The following is a 14,967-nucleotide window of genomic DNA, read 5'->3' as shown; positions in this document are numbered from 1 at the left end:
CTGGGGTTTTTAAACTTTCTTTAATGTTTTTCTCTTCCTCTTTTTTTTTTTTTAAGATTTATTTATTTATTTGACAGAGAGAGACACAGCGAGAGAGGGAACACAAGCAGGGGGAGTGGGAGAGGGAGAAGCAGGCTTCCCGCGGAGCAGGGAGCCTGACTCGGGGCTCGATCCCAGGACCCTGGGATCATGACCTGAGCTGAAGGCAGACATGTAACTGACTGAGCCACCCGGGCGCCCCTCTTTTCCTCTTTTGGCCCAGGAAATAGGGTTGGTCTAAAGGAAAAATCACGTGTCAACTCAAAATCTGGTCTCTAGATGAGGACTTGTAATTCTAACTGTCCATTGTTCTATGTAACTGCCAGAGCCAGCCAAAACAGCTACAAATGGAAAGAAAGAAAAAACATCCCCAAAAAACAACAGTTGTTTCATTCCAAGGTTTTCTTGTTTTATATGTCAAAGGCAGTTGCGGCTCTTTAAACAGTTTACCCTCCTGCAATTGCAGTACGATTCTTCCCCGGCACTGACTTCTTGCTATATCTGTTTTGGAAATAACCATGGGTTTGAATCCGCCGCCAGCGTGTGGTCTGCAGAAGAGAATTAATTTTAATTCACGGCACTTTCGAATCAGACCACAGGACTGACCACCTCAGAGTCAAGAGCGAGCCCAGGGTTCTCTCTCCCCCTCCAGGTCTGGAGGAGAGCTGGGACGATTTTCTCAGCACTCAGCAAAGCTCTGGCCAAGATGCGCTGCTAGAAGTTGTGTAGCAATCTGGGAACTACTCAGCCACCATGTGTCAGCATCTAAAATAGTCTGAGGCTCGGGGTTATGCTCAAGGACCCCCTAGCCTTGCCAACACACAAAGTGATTAAACTCACGTAATCCATTTAAAGCCGAAAGAGTCAAGGACATCCCTGGAGTCACATTCACTGGGGACACACTCCAGCTTATCTGTCGCCAAAATCAAAGAAAAGAATTGCCTGCTTGCTTTGTCCCTGTGTCTCCTTTTCCTGGGAGCTCTATGCTCTCCGGTGGCTCACGAGTCCCCTCCTTGCCACTCCCACCTCAGTGTAGGCACAAGATCCCTTCCCGGCCCCGCAGGATGGCTGAGCCTTGCCCTGGCAAACCCTACGATAAATCCCCTGCAATTGGGGTTCGTTTCTTAGTTCTTTCTCGCTCCCTCTGGGAAGGTTCCAGCCCCATCTGGGCCAGCTTAAGCCATGCCTGTTGCTTTTTGAGAACGGCCGGCATGTTCTTCCCATGGCTGCACACGATCTGGACACCTGAACGGCGATCCCGAGAGAACGCGTGGCCGACGCTCGCCTAGCAGGAAGATTTTCAAGGCTCTCCTCTCCTCCCAGCCTCCCTGGCCCTTTGCCGCGTGAGGGAGGAGAGACGAGCACATCCGCGTGGTGGTTCTGAGGAGCTGGCTTGCACACACCAAGTCCCAGGGCGAGACCCTGAAAGCGACAGCTGTGAGGGGCCCTCCCGACCCGAACCTCGGGCCGTAGGTCCTGCTCTCCCAGAGGCGCACGGCCTCGGCGCCGCGGGACCAGGACCGCGCCGCCGTCTTCGCACCGGGAACGACGGTGAGCCGGGGGCAGAGGTCTAAGGCCTCAGAGAGCGAGCTGCTGGAGCAGCTCCGGGTTTCTATACTCGCCCCCGTTACTGCCTGCGCTGGAAGTCTCAAAATTCTCTTTCCCAGGCTCCTCCTGCCAGCTGGGTGCCGGGCAGGTTCGCGGTCAGGAGGCGCCGTCCTGGGAACGGGAGGCCAGTACGCTTCTGGTGGAAGCTTCAGACAGGGCTTCCTGGGCTCCCGAGACAGCAGCAAACGTCTGCTCCCCCAGCCCTCGGCTGGCGTGGCTTTCTGCTGTAACCAATCCCGGGTAATAGTGTTTTTCCTCTTCTGTTCCTCTGGCTCTTTTTAGACTTTTTTTTTTTTTAACCCATTCTCTGTAGTAAATTCTCCTCTGTTTGAAGTACCTAGCGTGGTGTCTGTTTTCCCAATTGCTGACCAATACAAGCTCCTACCTAAGTCCTAGAAAAAGAGAAGCCTCGAATAAATCTGAGTCAGTGATCTGAGTTTACTTGGACCTGTTGCTCTCGTCAAATGGGTACGAGGTGTGGTCCAGGCTGTGGCTCGGACGTAGAAGGGTTTCTGTCACACCCTGGGCAGGGTCCCTTGGCTAGAGCTCAGTCCCCCCGTAACTGCAGAGTGAGAACGGCTGCCAGGGAGGACCGTGGACAGTGGTGCCATCACGAAGACACCCCTGGGACTGAGGCCAGAGGAGTTGCTGTTGTACTTCTGCCCCCAGAGGGTAGCATCCAATTTCAGTCTCACTCCCGAAGCATATGTCCCAGACAGTGAGCAGTCAGGAAGGAGTCCTTGGGGTAAAGCACATCAGCAGACTGAGCTGACCAGGTCTCTGGAGGATGGGCAGATACCAACAGTATAAGAGCCAGGCTCCTATGGCCAGTTGCCTTAGCTTAGTCAGTGCCAGAGCTGTCTCTGGATTCAGGGACTTTGGGCCTGAGAGCCTGGAGACACAGGCTTGGTTCTATGCAACCTTGAATAAGTCAGGTGACCTCTCAGGCCTCATCTGTAGACTAGGGGAAGGGCCTAGAATGTTCTGGAAGGGTGGGTCCTGGCAGCTCTAAGAGTTTATGAGTAAACGATCCTCTGGGATGGTGGCTCTCAACCACTTGGAGGGAGCTTTGGAAAAATACCAGGGCCCCAGTGATTCAGATTTAAATAGAAGCCAGAGTTGAAAACCACTGTCCTAGAGCAGTCTGCCTCAGTGTTTAAAGGGCACAGGAATCCCCTGGGGAGCTTATTAAAATGTAGATTTTGATCTGCCAGGTTTGGGATGGGTCACAACATGCTACATTTCTAATAAGCTTCCTGCTGGTGCTAATGCTGCTGGTCCAAGGGCACACTTTTGAGAATGAAGGTATTAAAGTTCTTCCCAAATTTGATATTCTAAGGCAGGTTCTCAAACTTGAGAGCATCAGAATCCCCTGGAGGGCCTGAGGAAATGCCAATTGCTAGACCCCACCCCAGACCTGCTGAATCTGCATTTTCACCAACGTTTCCAGGTGATTCCATGCACCTTAAAGTTTGAGGAGTACTGTCTTCCATCAGTTGCTCTCTTTAAGCACTTTCAGAATGCCCTGGGGGTGGGGGTGGGGGTGCTCCTTAAAGCACAAAGCACTGGGCCCCACCCCAGAGCCTCTGATTCAGCAGATCTGGAGTGAGGCCAAGAATTTGTACTTCTAAAGAGTTCTCAAGTGCTGCTCTGGGCTCCCAGGACCACACCTTAAGAACCATTGCTCAACAAACCCAGAGTCAGGTAACATTTCCAAATCCCTGTTTAGCACACCGAGCGCTGGCTGACCATCACAATTGACAACAAATGAACTCGTCTGTCAGCTGAAAGGCACACAGATATTCTCTGCAGGGCAGTCCCGCAAATGTCAATGACTGCTCAGTGCCACAGGGCAGATCCCTGGACGGAAGCAATACCTCTGCTAGTCTGCAGCGGCCTCAGTAGCAAACCGGACTTTTGGGACAGAGACAAAACTCCGACAAAAGCCATCGGCTTGTGAGGTCAGCTCCAGGATATAAACTCATGTTAGGTCCAGGCTAAAAGCCAGAGAAGTAGGGATGAAGAGAGCTTCTGAAAGCAAAGCTGGGTGCTTATGCTTTACATCCGGGCTGTTGATGCTTCCTTTAAAAATCCACTGTACACACACACCCTGCTCCTCCCAAAGTATGTGCCCCGTCAAGACTGGTATTTTCTTACCGACACAGGAGGCCGGGCGGCCACTCCAGGCCTTGTTGTCCATACACGTGACCGTCCGCTCCCCTTTCAACGTGTACCCTGGAGAGCAGTAGTACTCACACCGGGAGTTAAAGTAGGCGCCATCGACGCACTTAAACCCTCCATTCGCCGGCATGGCCAGGGTGGGACACCGCTTTTCTGAAAAAGAGAAAACGGGATACTCAGCACTTCTTAGTTTTTGTCCGCAGACTTTCAGAGTCCAGAAACGCTGAAAACACAGCGAGTGCCAAGTCAATTGAAAGACAACGGACAGAATGAGAGAAACAAAGCGGTGGCCGCATGCCACACAGAAGGGGCCCACTGTTCCCTGTGAGACCCGCTTGGCTTGGCATCCCAGCTGAGCCGCAAACGGCTGGGTTCCTCAGAAGCAGACCCTGAGACGTGGATTTGTGTGCAAGTGATTTAGTTAGAAAGGGCTCCCAAGGGAGACCAGTGAGTGGTGGAGATGGTAGGACGGGGGAGGGAAGGAAGCCAGGCAAGGTGGGATCTCAGGCAAGGTGGGCTTCAGCCTGCCTCCGCAGGGGAGCTCTGGAGCAGAAGGACACCGGAGTTTGGCCTGCCTCCAGGCAAGGAAGTTGGGCTTCCCTAATCCTCCACCGGTCAGTCCTGGGCAGCTATGGGCCCACTGGGGATGCTCTCCCTGTCCGCACAAAGAGAACAGTCCTCCGCAGGAGCAGAGCCTCCTCTCCCTCTGAAGAAGATCCAAGGGGCAAGTCAGGAGCTGGGGGATGGACACCAAGAATTGGGAAAAGGGCATCCAGGAATATCTGGGTAAAGCACCAAAAGGGTCCAGTCACCGTGGCACATCTTCGGCACGGGCTGGGTCACATGGCTGCAGTGCAGTGCCTTAGTTTCCCCAACGATAAAGTATCGGCACCCCTATCAATAGCCTTGTGGCAAAAACTGGACACAGGGCAGATGCCCAGCATACAACAGGTGCTCAATAAATGGGGGCTGTTTGCAATAACAATGCCATCTCACAGGTGCTTCAACAACGCCCTCTTGCAGGGGCCCAAATGAGAGGTGACTTTTCCTCAAGCTAAAAGTCAGCCCCTGACTTCTTTCTCCCCCCGACACACAGTTGCTTCCCCGGGAGAGCATTCTGCAGTGACTCGCCCTGCCTCCCGAAGCTCCACCCCTTGGGAGAACATTTCTAGACTGTCTCTGGGAACAGGAGTCGGTGACTTCTCCCTCTCCTGGTGCTTCTGGCACGATGTGCACCTCTGCCCCGCTCTCGGCTGCTCCTCCGGGACCCTTGACGGCAGAGCCTGTGTGTGTCTTGTTTCTAGATCCCCAGCACCTTTCCGGGGGCTAGCACGTACGGAACAAACACAACCTGTTCGTTGAACAGACCTCTGTTCTTGCCCCCCTTTCCCCAAACTGCCGATCACACCACCAGGTCTGTGTCATCACTCTTCCAACCACATCTTACAAACCCACTGGCATGCGCCCACCAGGGGGAGTTTTTCTCATCAGGGACCAAGTAACGTTCAGTTAAAAAAAAAGCCCTAATCTCAGAGCCCAAGAACTTTGGCCCTGATTGGCCCCGAGGCCCCACCACGGCTGCGCTACTCACGCTTGCAGATGACCTTGTCAGACCACCGCTTGTTTGACTGGCAGACGAGCTGGGAAGAGCCGTGCAGCTCATAGCCCTTCCGGCAGCGAATGTCGCACCTGGTCCCCAGGGCTGTTTTGTAGTATCCTCCTTGAGGGGCCCTGCAGTACACATCCCCATACTTCACCTTGATGGGGGAGCACCACGGGGTGTCTGCGGGTAGCAGAAACAAAGGAGGGGAGAGATAGGAAAGGACATCTTTAGAAAATGTGTCTCCTCATTCTCCCAAGTCCCTGGCTGGCTGCACTCCAGATTTTGGAATCTCTGAAGGAGTCTTTAAGGTGGGGGCGCCTGGGTGGCTCAGTCAGTTAAGCGTCTGCCTTTGGCTCAGGTCATGATCCCAGGGTCCTGGGATCAAGCCCCAGGTTGGGCTCTCTGCTCAGCGGGGAGTCTGCTTCCCCCTCTCCCTCTGACCCTCCCCCCACTTGTGTTTTCTCTCTCTCTCTCTCAAATAAATAAATAAATAAATAAAATCTTGGGGGAAAAAAAGGAGTCTTTAAGGTGTCTCTGGGTGGGGAGGTTATGATCACAGGCCTAGGTGTCAGACGTATCTGACTATGGATCCGGGTTCCTCCATTACTAACTGTGTGATCTTGGGCAAGTTACTTAACCTCTCTGAGTCGATATCTATACCTGAGTACGTATCTATACCCACAGAGGCTCTTATTAAGGACAAAAAAAAACCCACTAATGCATATCAAGCACCTAGCACAGTGCCCAGCACATAGCACTTATTCAATAAATGCTTGTTCCTTTTGGTATTTCCCTGAAGGAGGTAACAGAATTCTACAAAGGGCAACTGATATCATTGTGAACCCTAACCCTAACCATCCGTACGTAGTGACAGGGGACTCAATAACTGGTTAGAGTTTTTCCAAATCTGCACGCATATTCTCTGTAAAAACTCATACTACTATTTTAGTTCATGTGAATGAAGCTGCCATGTCCAGAATTTTGCCAAGGGATATAATTTTGGCTTAAAATCACAAAACACTTGCTCCCCATAGGGAAGCAACCCCCTTTTCAGATGTCCCCAGTTATGCCCCACTTAGATAATGTGGCAAAGTTCCCAAATGGCAAAATTCCGGGGTGTTTTGATTTTGGTCTAGTAGTTGCCCAGAGCACAGCTGGGATCACACTGATAAATCAGAACCTCTCCCCGGTGCCTTTGCAAGGTGCTCGCTGAAAGCCCTAACATTGTTAGGGCAAGGCTAGCTCCCCGGGGGGCAAGTTGCCACGGTGCCCACTGCACAATCGATGGGGACCAGTGCCGAGCTCCCTCAAGCCTGCCAGTGGCTCTCAGTGCCGCGCACAGGAGCTCCCTTCCCCCGGCTGCCTGGCTCTTCTCGCCGCTCGGGCACCTGAGCTGTCCGTGAGCGGGGTGCGCGCGCCATCATGTGGCCAAGGAGGAGGACACCTCGTCTGACTGTCCAAAAAATTTTCTGAGGGTGTTTCTGACTGCTTCTCAGCCCCGAAGACCAGGTCATGCCCAGGACTTGTGCGCAGACTGCTTTTTTACTTTTGTGCTTTCACAACTCCTTTGGCTAACACTTTGATCCTGTAATGTGTTTGCAGACTGCTGCCACGTGCGTGGGTCCTAAGTCAGGACTCAAGCACGCATTCCCTGGCCTTTCAGGGTGTAAGGCATGTCCTGCGGGCTTGGCCTCGAGCTGACAAAGTTCAACCCTGTGGACGCAGACTTGCGGGAGCTTGCCCCAGGCCTACAGACCCTCCTTGAACAAAGTTTCGTTCCTCTGGACTTTACATACCCTGTCTGTGCCAACGGTTGTACGTGAGAACAATCTGGAGCCTGAAGTAAAGCACAAAACAGCACACACGTCTCCATTATTTCCTTCTAAGTATAAAAGAATTCTTGAACCAGTTTTAAATACCCTGCTTCTTTCTTTGGTGATGGCTCCAGGTAAGCCATGAAACTAGGAGATCTCAACATCACGGGTAAATGAGAAGCCCTTGGGGTCTGTTTGCTTAGCGTGCCAAGCTGTGGATATTTCTTCTATCATCAAAAGATCTTAAGATAAATTCTGGAAAAATCCACAGATGCCTACTACTCAAACAAAACTGAGATTTGGAACCTACTGGCCTCTGTGACTACTAGAAGTGAGGTATATTTCTCTCTCCCCCACCCCCCGCCTTTCTTTTCCAACTGTAATAGGAAAGATCACCTACACGGAAACTCCAATATACTCCTGTTGTTTTGGGTCTCAGAGAAGCACTTTTTATAGTTCATCAGAGGACTTCCATGGTATTAAAAAAAACTTAAAAGTCACCTGTCATTTTACCTCTTTATCATCTTCCCCACTGCCTCATTCCCTCTTACTTTCCCTGCGTGTCCTTTTCTCCTTCTAGACTGCAAGGCTTCGGTGTTCCCCATCTCCAGCCTCCTCCTCTTGCTGACTGGGTCCCCCTTACTACCTCTCTCTCCAGAGAGAGAAAGTGAAGCCCCCACTGGGGGTGGGGGAAAGGGTGGTGAGGGAAGAGTGAACATGGGGGGCACAGAGAGAGAGGAGGAAAACGTACTGAGCTAGTGGAGTATGGCGCATGCAACACCAGGCAGAGGCAAAAGCCCTGGGGGGCATCTGGTCCAACTCTATCATCTCTTAGCAACCCTGGACAATTCACTAAATCTTTCAGGGAATCAGAGTCCTCGTCTAGAAATGAGAGGAGTGGATTAAGTTCTTTTCAAAGTGTCATCTAGCTTTAAAGTTGTAGGATTCAAACTCTACCTTACTCCTTTCCGACCCCCTACCCATGCCTGCCTCCTTCCTCCCTCTTCTGACTGATAACTGAGTAGTCTCTCGTAACCCTTCCAGCCGAAGGCAAATCCTTTGTGCATTCTGTGTCCTGATCACAACTCCACTGACGTAAATCCGGGAAGAGTGTCCAATTCTCGGCCTGTCCTTCACTCAAATGTTGAAAATGCTCATATCCTCCAGCTTCTGGACTTTTTTTCAGGAGGGACACGATTTTCAAAGAAGCTAATAGGAAGCAGCATACCTTCACTTTAGCACACGTGTTATGGTTGGCTTTTCCACAAATGTACCCAGGACAAATATTTAAGGCTGGCAGGTCCGGTAGAGAATGACCTAGGTATACATATATCACAAATTCATCCATTTCGATATAATATTTTCGATGCAATTAGATTTTGTCCCATATTCTGAGTCCTCAAATCCTCCCAGAAGTGCTGACTGCACATCTAAAAGCTGTGCCATTGTCAACATGTGGGGAAAAAAATCTTGTTTTCATTTACTCGCGAAAGGAATTCCTTTTGGATTACTTTCCAAGAGAAATCTATGGAAGATATTTTGACGGTTTAACAGCCCTTCTGTAACAGTAATTAAAATGCTAGTGAGTGACTTGAATTGGAAGTGCACCAAAGCACCATGAGTTGAAGTGAATGAGCAAAACGTTTAACACAAAGGTTTTGCGGAAGAAAGCTCTTATGCGGCTTCCATTAAGACACGGTTTATTTCGGGAGAAATCTAAATTGATTATTCAGGAAAGGTTTGTCAGCCCCCTAGGCCAAAGTGGTAAGCATCCCAGTTAACTGGAGTTCCTGGGATAGACAGTGTCTTATAGCAGACTAGTAAGGAACCACTAGCAAACTCTGGACGTTGAGTTAAAACATCTGGATTTCAGACCTCAATACAATGTTGGCTAGCTGTGTGACTCTGGGCAAGTCACCTACCCTCTCTAATCTGTGGTTCCTTCATCGGTGCATAAAGAATAACAATATATCTCCACATGCCTTCCCCCTTCCCTCAGTTAGTGTGACCACATGATGGCATTCCATGCAAGAGAATCAACAAGCGATGCTTGCCACATTCTGGGGCCACCATAAACGTTGATTACATTTCACTTTCTTCTTTTCTATAACTCAAGAACACTTATTGAGTACGTGCTCTGTGCCAGACACTGTGCAGGGGCCTGAGGAGCTAGAGCTAAACCCCCCGTTAACAATGGTTTGCGTTTAAAGTATTAAAACTTTAAAAAAAAAACAGAAAACGGGCGCCTGGCTGGCTCAGTCAGAAGAGTGTGTGACTTCTGATCTCAGGGTTGTGAGTTCAAGCCCCTGGTTGGGTGTAAAGATTACTAAAACAAAACAAAACAAAAACACACATACACACAAAACAACAACAACAACAACAAAAAAAAAAAACAACTTAGGAAACTGACAAAAAAAACAATTTCCTAAGACAGATTTTTTTCTTAAAACTCTAGGACAGGCACATATTTTAGCCATCTGGTCTACCTCCCACACCTGCAATGCTGTGAGGTGAGGATGAACACTAGGAACAATGAGCTAAAGGCACCAGACAACTTCTATTGTACAGGTGAAGGGCCATATGTGCACGCATGTGTTTTAGGAAGATTTTTCAACAAGGAACTCAAAGAAAAAAAATTTTTTTAAACCCTCAGTTAGGGCGCCTAGGTGGCTCAGTCGTTAAGCATCTGCCTTCAGTTCAGGTCATGATCCTGGGGTCCCGGGATCAAGCCCCGCATCGGGCTCCCTGCTCAGCAGGGAGTCTGCTTCTCCTTCTCCCTCTGCCCCTCCTCCCTGCTCATGCTCTCTCTCTCTCTCTCAAGTAAATAAATAAAAATCTTTTCTTAAAACCCTCAATTAATTAAGAAGTGTGAGGAATCAGAATACCTCCTTACCCCAAACATCTAATTAACAAGCTTGTCCTTTGCTTGATTGGTTAATTCCTGAGGCACTTAATATAGAAGTTGTGTATAGAAATGAGTATCTGCATTCACGAATCATAAGAAAATGTGGAATATGGTGGGAAATACACCTGGACATAGGAACTAATCATTATATTAGATTGTTCACTTCTGTGGAAAACCAGTGAAGGACTCTCTGAGACCAAATGCTGACCAGTACTACCCTGATTCTCCCACAGCTTAGACATATCACAACAGAGCAGGGCAGTATCCTCTTGCTAGATTGTGGGCAAATTTCCTGGGTAAGGTGCCACAACAGAACTTTATTAACCAATTTTTCTTCAAATTATTCCTCCACTGCAAAAGGAACCCGGATTCAGAGAGAAATCACCTCAATTTACCTTCTTTTTTCCCAGGGTTCCCTAAGCTTCAGAGAAATGACTCACCAGTAGAAATATCTGTGGACATACTTACCTGAGCCTGCACAGAAGTTTCTTGATTAGGCTTTTTATACCTGGTGGGGGGGTGGATGGCTGCAAATGTGTAGAGATGGAGTTCTTTATCATGAGATTAAAGTTTCAGTGGGCAACACACTTAATCATTTCGGGAGCCAAGCTGGACTCAGAAAGAGCACAATGAAATGAGCTTATGAAAATCAAGTTTTCTCATTCCCCATTCATCTCAGTACATTAGCAGCACGGGGGTCCAGATTTGACTTTGGGTGGTTTACTCTGGACCATTCTGGCTGTAATGTGTGAATCAGGCAGAATTCATGGCTTGATTTTCACTTTCATCAGCTAGAGCTTGGCTTTGCAGAGGTAAGGACAGTAAAGAAACTTAGGAGAATAAAATGACCACTGGGCTGCTGAAGGACAGCACTTCAGAAAATTCCAAATGCTTTTTCTTTCTTTTGTTTCTCTTCATTTTTTTTTTTTTTAAATGGGAGCATAAGCTTATTCAATTTTCAATATTTTTTTTTTTTTTCTGGACAGGTAAATTCTCACTTTAATGTGGTGGTTGTCTGGTCACTTTATTATAGTCTGTTTTGCAGGGCAAAAAGGAAAGGCCTCCTGGCACCAGCAGGTCCCTCATTAGCACACAAGCCAAGCGTTCACCTTTATATCTAGCGTGTGAATACCCGACTTCATCGTCTTCTAGCGGTGAGTCTCCAGATCCTACAATAAAAAAGAACAGAAACTGCAGCAAGAAAAGCCACCTGATATGGACGAATATTTCGAAGCATTGCTTTGGCACAGTCCATGCAAGAGGGGCAATTAGAACGCAGAGCCGAGAGTGAAAGCTTCTGTGGCCATTCATGAAGGGACAGGGGACCTCGCAGAGGGAACATGGCTGGGCTGAGATTGCCAGAGCCAATCAAAATGCACCTCCAACGGATTTTTGGCGTCACCATGTGCCAAGTGAAATTCTGGACTCAGGACAGTAAGTCCACTGTACTCTGGGAAGACACCAATGTGTCTATGAATCTCATGCCAGGGGAGACGCAGTAAAATGTGTGTGACTCAGACATGGCCTACAGTTTCTCCAGCAGTCAAAGAAAACTCAGCCTGAGTATTTGTGGTACCTGAAAATCAGTCTGTCCTGTGAAATGAATTTGGGTGGAGGCTAAGGAGGCAAATCAAATGTCTTATCTTAATGACAAAAGGACTACAAAGCTACTCTGGTGTATTTGTAGGAAATGAGGGCCAAAAGCAACAATCTGGATGTTTATTTAGCACCTCTGACCAAGGCATCGCTCAAGTAAAGTTTCTTAATGAGTCTTGCTACCCTTGAAAACCACAGCCCCAGAGAGAAAGTCTATATTTAATTTTAAAATTTAAACTCATTTGGAAGTTGGAACTGAAACATTTTTAGAATATTAAATATTAGATTCCAGTAAGTGGTAGATTCTTCATCTTTAAAGTAGTACCAGGGCCCAAACTTCAAAACCGGAGTTTTAAATTTACATATCATATCTTTCCCTCTAGACTTCCTGGTCTGATCACTGACCATGGAGCTGGCACCATCTTGGTCACATGTTTACCTATAGGGACCTGCAAGCCTAACAGACAAGGACAAGAACACTACCTACTATGAGGTTTTTCAAATCCCCATACAGGATAAGTGAAGGAGTAATGGTCCCTGCTCCACATGTATTCTGGATGAGAGATAGAATGGAAATTCAAAGTTGGAAGCTGATGAAGGCTGGACCATGTCCATTTGAAAAAGGACTCCCCAAAAGAGAAGCCCAGTTCCATGTTCTCCTTTGCTCCGGGATTCTTTACTTGCCCTCTGGCTGCCCGGACAGGTACAAAGTTACACAAACTGTTCCTTCCTCAATATCAAAAAGTGAACAAGAAAACCAGTATTACCCTCCGGGAAAGCAATCTAGGAACATGAATCAAAAGCCTATTTTTAAACCCCGTTATCCAGTCATTCCACTTCTGGGAATCTATCCCAAGGAAAGAATATTAAATATCGGAAAACATTTCTACACATAAAGACTTCTTTGCGATGTCACTTATAATAGCAGAAGACTACAAACAGACCAAATAGTCAATCTTATGGTTAAATAAACCATAGTACATTCACTGGATTCATTGGATTGTAATGTAATGTAGCCATTAAAAATAATGTTTATAAAAAGATACAACAGTGTGGGAAAAGCTTATGTTATAACATTAAGTGAACAATGTGTTATAGCAAAATTATACAAATGGTGTGATTTATAACAACGTAAAACAATCAAATTCACAATAAACAATGCATCGAGGAGCCTATGATAATTGGATGTTTTTCTTCTTTCTCATTTAAATTTTCTACTATAAACATGTATTACTTTCACAATGGAAAATAAACTTTATTATTCATGTAACTCAAAGAATCTTAGTTTCTAGAAAACATTCTGAATATATTAGAAGTGTTTCAGAATCTGCTGTCCCTCCCCTCCCACCCTGCCCCCATTTCTCTCCACGTTCAGAGCTGAACTGGAATTCTCTAAGAACTGCTGGATTCTTCAACTCCTTATGGCCTATCTCCTAGTAAGTGTCAAGAGATCTAGCTCGTATTAAGAGCACTTCCCTCTTCCCCCGAGTCATCCTGGCCTCCATACAATCTACCTAGGCAGTAACAGGCTCTGGACTTATTCCTGGTTCGAAGCAAAGAAGACAACTGTCACAGGTTGGGTTCTTTGGGAAGTAGCTTTGGGGATGGAGTTCAGGGCACAGGAGGTTTATTAGGGATCATCAACACCTGTGAAAGGGATAAGAAGGAAGCAGGTTTGGACAGAGGGAGAAGTCGAGCTTTGATGTCAGCCCAATGACAGCCTCTCGGGTTGGGCGGAAATGCTGAGGCTTTATATCCCTGCCTCGATCAGCCACTGGATAGGGCCCATGTTGGAAGGACGTGAACATGGGCCACGCACTCCCGACAGCAGGGGCAGTTTCTGAAGGGGCTGAAAGCTGATGACTGGCCGAGACCAGGATTGCCTCCAGTGGAGACCACTGCTCCTTCCTCGAAGGAAGATCTGGTCGGGGCATCTCCAAGACCACCACCACAACACTCGCTCATGGAACAATAACTCGAGATGTGTAACTGTAAGGGGGGGTACCCTCCATAGAGAAAGGAAGGGACCTAGTAGAGAGGCAGGTGCACCTGGGGTGCACAGCCCCATTCTGCTGGTACATCAGCATTCTAAGACACTTCCGTCACATATTATTATAGGGAAAATTTAACATCTGACCACAGGGGAATGAGCAAACAAGTTATCCTCTACCAACAAGCTATTATATAACCACTAATCAAGTTTGGAATAGGGAAATGTGTATGAAATACAGCTATGCAGGGGTGCCTGGGTGCTTCAGTCAGTTAGGCGTCTGCCTTTGACTCAGGTCATGATCCCAGGGTCCTGAGATCAAGCCCCGCATCAGGCTCCCTGCTCAGCGGGGAGCCTGCTTCTCCCTCTGCCTCTCCCCTGCCCGACTTGTGCTCTCTCTCTCTCTCACGCTCTCTCTCAAGTAAAAATAAAATCTTAAAAAAAAAAAGAAATACAGCTATGCAGAAAAGCAGATACTGTAAACTATATACAGAATGAAGTATAAAACTATACACATATATATAATATAATACTAACACACGTATGTCAAATTTGGAATACAATAAGGTAGGATTCCTTATCAGTGGGGGGAACGGTCAATAAATACGCTAGGATTAAATGGATATGCATATACAGAACAAAAATAAGAGTCCTATCTTGCACCATACCAAAAAACCATTTCCAGAGCCTACATTTGAAAGCCAAAAATTTGGGGAAAAATGCAGAATGTCTGCATGATCATGAGGTAGGGAAAGACTATTCAATTAAACGTACAAACCATAACCTATAAAGGAAAATATTGCTACACTTCACCACACTAAAATGTAAAACTTCTGTACAATAAGAGACACATAAACAATATTTAAAGACAAGTGCCAGGCTGGGAGAAAATATTTGCCCCCCACAGAATACAGAATTACTGGGGCGCCTGGGTGGCTCAATCGTTAAGCGCCTGCCTTTGGCTCAGGTCATGACCCTGGGGTCCTGGGATTGAGTCCCACATCGGGCTCCCTGCTCAGCGGGAAGCCTGCTTCTCCCTCTCCCTCTGCCCCTGCTTGTGTTCCTGCTCTCGCTCTCTCTCTGTGAAATAAATAAATAAAATCCTTAAAAAAATAAAAAATAAAAAGGGAAGAGAGGAAAGGAGGGAGAGAAGGAAAGAAATGGGGAAGATGGCTGGAAGAACATACCAGAAACCTCCATACTCGAGCAGAACTCATGGGTGAAAATTTCC

General features: G+C 47.6%; 2 protein-coding genes across 2 annotated transcripts in view; both read right to left on the bottom strand.

The window, feature by feature from the left end:
• Positions 1-14,967, bottom strand: part of SRPX (sushi repeat containing protein X-linked) — a 101,592-nt gene that overhangs the window by 45,015 nt on the left and 41,610 nt on the right. Inside the window, exons 2-4 of the mRNA XM_081809001.1 lie at positions 11,260-11,319; positions 5,420-5,611; positions 3,805-3,981 (exon numbers count right to left, since the gene is read on the bottom strand). Coding sequence (XP_081665127.1) covers positions 3,805-3,981; positions 5,420-5,611; positions 11,260-11,319 — 429 coding nt within the window. The remainder of the gene's footprint in view (positions 1-3,804; positions 3,982-5,419; positions 5,612-11,259; positions 11,320-14,967) is intronic.
• The window catches only part of RPGR (retinitis pigmentosa GTPase regulator), a 130,681-nt gene continuing 126,276 nt past the window's right edge, over positions 10,563-14,967 (bottom strand). The window contains exon 18 of the mRNA XM_081808998.1: positions 10,563-11,319. Coding sequence (XP_081665124.1) covers positions 11,299-11,319 — 21 coding nt within the window. The 3' untranslated portion in view covers positions 10,563-11,298. The remainder of the gene's footprint in view (positions 11,320-14,967) is intronic.

Source organism: Leptonychotes weddellii, chromosome X, assembly GCF_054177405.1.
Source record: "Leptonychotes weddellii isolate Sample4059 chromosome X, ASM5417740v2, whole genome shotgun sequence".
NCBI lineage: Eukaryota > Metazoa > Chordata > Mammalia > Carnivora > Phocidae > Leptonychotes > Leptonychotes weddellii.
Note: the sequence above shows the minus strand (reverse complement) of the source record. Positions and strands in the feature narration are given on the sequence as shown.